Genomic DNA, 5,452 nt, shown 5'->3' with positions numbered 1-5,452 from the left:
TTGGCCTGTCTCGTTGCTTAAACCTGCTCGTGTAGTGTAGCCTAACTTCCAGATATATGTTGCCAGGCAGTCAGATATTTAGTCGCCATTAAAGGACACACACCTCCTCCTCCCTTCATAAACATCAAACCAAACGGTAAAGCGACCTGCAAGGATTTATGCTGACATCCAAACAATTACTATGAGAACACATTTATTTCATTTGGCTACCAGCACCAATGTCTGCGGCTAGATTGATTTGCAGCTTGTGGAAAGTAGAGGATCACAAATGCATCCTTTAATGGTGAAATGTTTTAGCTGCCTGTTAACGCATCTCTGACAGCCAGGCTTCTCCATTTGAAGAGGTTTGGACATTGAGACATGTCTAAAAAAATGGGGCACAAATACTGCGGAAGTTGGTAACTCTTTTTGTCTGTTATCAGTAGGTATTGATATCTCCTGTACTCATCAGAGTAATCTATAATGCATTATGAGTAACTCATTACTTGCAGTCAATTTCATTGTTTGTAATTATATTATTGATGGATTATTTTTTTTTGAAAAGTAACATCCTGGGTAATTCAGTTACTTTTTCTTGCAATCGATTACTGACAATTAGTTTCCTTTTTTTCCTGCAACCAGTTGCAACCAAAAGTGCAATTTTGTAAACCTGAATTTGGTGGTAAACACCGATGTAAGTGGAGATGTTTTTTGTCATGACAGAGCAAGTGTTCCAACCAGCTGCAGAGTGGAATAGTGCACAATGATGTTTGGGCCACATCCGGCATGCTGCCATTTCCCACGACAGTTTCATTCCCAAGAAATGTGATGCATCTGCCCCATTCTGTTTGATGGTGCCTCTGCAAATGTAATATGCCATCTATTCGATCATTTCTTTACGTGAACGACTGAGCAAGTGACCGACGGTTCTTCCTCTTTTTGCACTTATGCTATGAGTTTGTCAACCTGTTCGAGAAACAAGAATTTGTGATGGCGTTTGTGAATACGTGATTTGAGGCTAAATAGGTGACTCATATGAAGGGTGAGGACAGGAGCTCCACCAGCTGTCGACCAGCGGGCTGAACCGTCCATGCTATGGTTTCACACCGCAGGCCGCGTCTAGTGTTCTGAAGAAGTCATCAACAGATAATTTTTCAGCTTCTCAATTTGCTCGACCTTACCCGCAGTGCCTTATCAGACCAATAACTAACAAGGAAGTACGGCACTGCAAGATGTTCATACAATATAATACTGCTCTTCCCTCCGACACATACAATACGAGAGAGTGTGCACTGCAGCACAGTTTTTGTATTAGCTCTATGCCGCAGCGGCTGATATCTTCACAAGGAAAGACGAGAAAACTAGCAATGACAACTTGGAAAAACAATTACTCTTGAAAACAAACAACATGCAGCTAAATATCAAGCACGCTGCTCTAGCATCGTTGTTCAAGTAATTTGTGTACGGCAATAACGGTTGCACGGAAAGCAATGCAGTAGTAATCAATTTCTTTTCTGTAATTGTTCAGCAATGTGCCTTCCTAGGCACATTGCTGATATTACGGACACAAATTCTTTTAAGACTGCCGTATGTAATCTATATTTATAGATGGTAGTCAATTGTTTTTGTTTGTTTTCGGTGACATTGTTGACTGTCGGAAATGGTTTTTTTTTGTTTTTTTTTTCTCAAGTGCTTTTCCGCTTCTTTTTTTTTTTGCGCCAATCCTCCTTTTTTTTTTTTGATCACTTTTCGCCGTGTTATTGTTTCTCCTATGTTGTTTTATGCTGCACTGTACCCTGTACCAATGTATCTTTCCCACTCCCCTCTTTAATGCCTTTGGGCCCTGAGGGTATATGAATAAATAAATAAATAAATAAATAAATAAATAAATAAATAAATAAATAAATAAATAAATAAATAAATAAGTTTTTTTTCTGGGGCTCTAATCGATCGGCCACTGCGATTACATTTCAGAATTATTATTCTCTGTAATGTGTACAAGTCTGATACTTATACAATAAATCTGTGTGAAAACAAAGAACATTCAAACTCGGGAAGAATATGCGCCAACATGCTCAGCTGAAGCACTTGCAAAAGCATTCAAACTGTGGGTCTTCAACTTTTAAGGACCGTGGCGAACTGAATGTAGCAATTTGTTTTGCTGAAACACCGCAGTATTGCTCGATGTAGTTGTTCTAAAAAGAAAGTTGACATGCAAAAATTGCCCCCTTTTCTATTCTTGGTTCCAAGCCCACCTCTCTGCGGAAGTATTTTTTTCACAGATCTCCGTGTCTAGGAATGCCCACAGCGAGTTTCGGATAGGCCCACTGAAGCAGCTGCGAAACTGAGCCACTGGCAAAAGTTTGTAAAGCCCGCCCACAAAGTCGTGCGCCCGCCGATGACACGGGATGGCTGGATCTACGGCATGAGTGATTCGGTTCAAACCTGGTTCAAACGTTATCTCCGTCATAGAAAGTAGTGCAGTATTCAAGCTTTTCTAGATACCTATATAAAAAGGTAAGCATCAGACCGGATTGCAAGCTGTAGAGTTTATGATGCTTCTGGCTTCTTTGGTGTGGTGAAATTTCAAAAAATCTTGTCATTTACTGTTCAGCGGAGTAATCGAGTTATCGGTTAGTTCGGGTCGGTGGTGTGGTGTTCGGTCAAAGAGATTCGGTCAGTTCGGTTCGGTCCGCATCGGTGTTGACTGTCGAAGCACCACACATCGCGACAGAACTGCTGTAGCACCATATCTGGTCGTTGACTACGCTTTTTGCCGTGTTGCAGACTCGATCGTTACAGGTAGGTGCAAATCCTTGTTCCTAGGTGATGAAGTTGAAGTGCGGAACGTTCGCGAGCCTCGCGTGGAGTGGTGCCTGCCAGCGGGAGTGTTCCAAATCGTGCACGCACAGATAGCAGCAGTAGCTGGCTTCAAATTATCTGGTTAGTTGGATTACATGGTTTGATTTGCATATTCGCCTGCTCCACATTACTAGCACAGTGGCATCTTTGGGCTCTCAGGTAAGCGAATACGCCGTTACGTGCGAAGGAGTTGGCTTAGCTCATTGGATTTCGTAAGCCTAATGCGCTGTGATTGAACAGTAAGGAGGCGCTGGATTAAATTAATGTTTTATTCCTTGTCGGCGATAGGCTGTCAAATTGCGCCATTTATATTGCTTCTAACTGAATATATGCACATCATGTTACGTGCGGCTGATACGTTCTGAAGGCCGCCTGCTAGGCTTCGAATGCGGACTGTCGGGCCTACGTAGTTACGTGGCTCACCGTGCTGTTTTTTGTTCCCCCACCAGATCTGCCACCATGCAGATATTTGTGAAGACCCTCACAGGCAAGACCATTACGCTCGAGGTCGAGCCCAGCGACACGATTGAAAACGTCAAGGCCAAGATCCAGGACAAGGAGGGCATCCCGCCTGACCAGCAGCGTCTCATCTTCGCTGGCAAGCAGCTCGAGGACGGCCGTACGCTGTCCGACTACAACATTCAGAAGGAGTCGACCCTTCACCTCGTCCTTCGTCTGCGCGGTGGCATGCAGATTTTCGTCAAGACTCTCACTGGCAAGACTATCACACTCGAGGTCGAGCCCAGCGACACGATTGAGAACGTCAAGGCCAAGATCCAGGACAAGGAGGGCATCCCGCCTGACCAGCAGCGTCTCATCTTCGCTGGCAAGCAGCTCGAGGACGGCCGTACGCTGTCCGACTACAACATTCAGAAGGAGTCGACCCTTCACCTCGTCCTTCGTCTGCGCGGTGGCATGCAGATTTTCGTCAAGACTCTCACTGGCAAGACTATCACACTCGAGGTCGAGCCCAGCGACACGATTGAGAACGTCAAGGCCAAGATCCAGGACAAGGAGGGCATCCCGCCTGACCAGCAGCGTCTCATCTTCGCTGGCAAGCAGCTCGAGGACGGCCGTACGCTGTCCGATTACAACATTCAGAAGGAGTCGACCCTTCACCTCGTCCTTCGTCTGCGCGGTGGCATGCAGATTTTCGTCAAGACTCTCACTGGCAAGACTATCACACTCGAGGTCGAGCCCAGCGACACGATTGAGAACGTCAAGGCCAAGATTCAGGACAAGGAGGGTATCCCGCCTGACCAGCAGCGTCTCATCTTCGCTGGCAAGCAGCTTGAAGACGGCCGCACGCTGTCGGACTACAACATTCAGAAGGAGTCGACCCTTCACCTCGTCCTTCGTCTTCGCGGTGGCATGCAGATTTTCGTCAAGACTCTCACTGGCAAGACTATCACGCTTGAGGTCGAGCCCAGCGACACGATCGAAAATGTCAAGGCCAAGATCCAGGACAAGGAGGGAATCCCGCCTGACCAGCAGCGTCTCATCTTTGCTGGCAAACAACTTGAAGACGGCCGCACGCTCTCAGACTACAATATTCAGAAGGAGTCAACCCTTCACCTTGTCCTGAGGCTCCGTGGTGGCCAGTAGACTGTTTTTCGTTGTCTATCCTCAAAATTGCTGTGAAGCTCCGGATGGCTAGTGGACTTTTTTTTTTTTTTTTTTTTACATTGATCCTCTGTTGATCATTTGTTCACTCTTTCGCCTTGAGGCTCCACGTTGCTTTGTTTTTTATTTTATACTGATTTATTGTCAGCCTCGCAAAATGATCAGTAGTTCTGAGGGCCTGCACTTTGTTTTCATATGCAGCTGTAATAAAATTGGATGCATTTTTCAAGTGTGTTTATTGTAAAGTTTGCCAAATGATGCTTTGTGCATATTCGTAGCCTTGGCCTTGGCATTCTGGCATAACCACTACTGAATCACCACCCCGCCGGGGTGGTGCAGTGGCTACGGCACTCTAATACTGTTTCCAAAGACGCGGGATCGAATCTCTGCCTGGGCGGCCGCTTTTCGATGGAGGCGAAAAGCAAGGTGCCGGTGTGCTGTGCGATGTCAGTGCGCGTTAAAGAACCCCCAGGTGGTCGAAATTTCCGGAGTCCTCCACTATGGCGTCTCTCATAGCCAGAGTCGCTTTGGGACGTTAAACCCCACAAACTAAACTACTGAATCGCCCTGTCCTGCAGGGTTGACAATTGGTTGGTGCAGATGTGCTCGTAGGCTGACAACTGCTATTGCAGCAGCACTGCTGATGACAAGGGGATAAACTGATATGGCTGCTTGTGTTTTCAGTGTGTGCCATGGAAACTAGCTGCTTGCAAGAGTTTTGTCATAATATTGCTTATAATTAAAACTCATCGGATGTGTATTTAGAGAGTGCCTTTGCTTTACAGATAAAAGGGTGGGTCCTGAAGCTGCAGTCCAGGGTGTACGTGCTCTGATGGAAGAAATACTTCAAGATGGCGGTGTTTTATTGCGAAAGCAATACTACGCCAGGTTTCGAGCCTTCAGCGTAGCGTAGTTCGGTAGTTACGCTTTACACCACGTGACGTCATACCAGCGCGAGAGCTGGGCTACCAAGTCGGCTCTTCAGCAT

The 5,452-nt window shown here is 46.0% G+C and overlaps 1 protein-coding gene across 2 annotated transcripts; it reads left to right on the top strand.

Moving 5' to 3' along the window:
* Positions 1–2,381: 2,381 nt before the first annotated feature.
* Positions 2,382–4,693, top strand: LOC146198809 (polyubiquitin-C-like). 2 transcript variants are annotated; one of them, XM_084594297.1, is made up of 2 exons: positions 2,382–2,496; positions 3,291–4,693. In XM_084594297.1, the coding sequence occupies exon 2, from the start codon at positions 3,301–3,303 to the stop codon at positions 4,444–4,446; it is 1,146 nt and encodes a 381-aa protein (XP_084450423.1). In that variant the 5' UTR covers positions 2,382–2,496; positions 3,291–3,300; the 3' UTR covers positions 4,447–4,693. The 2 variants fall into 2 exon arrangements, with proteins under 2 accessions (XP_084450423.1, XP_084450422.1); XM_084594296.1 differs by lacking the exon at positions 2,382–2,496 and adding an exon at positions 2,607–2,781.
* Positions 4,694–5,452: the final 759 nt, after the last annotated feature.

Source organism: Amblyomma maculatum, chromosome 2, assembly GCF_055883805.1.
Source record: "Amblyomma maculatum isolate TAMU_Amacu chromosome 2, ASM5588380v1, whole genome shotgun sequence".
NCBI classification, from domain to species: domain Eukaryota; kingdom Metazoa; phylum Arthropoda; class Arachnida; order Ixodida; family Ixodidae; genus Amblyomma; species Amblyomma maculatum.
This window is presented reverse-complemented; position numbering and strand designations above follow the sequence as displayed.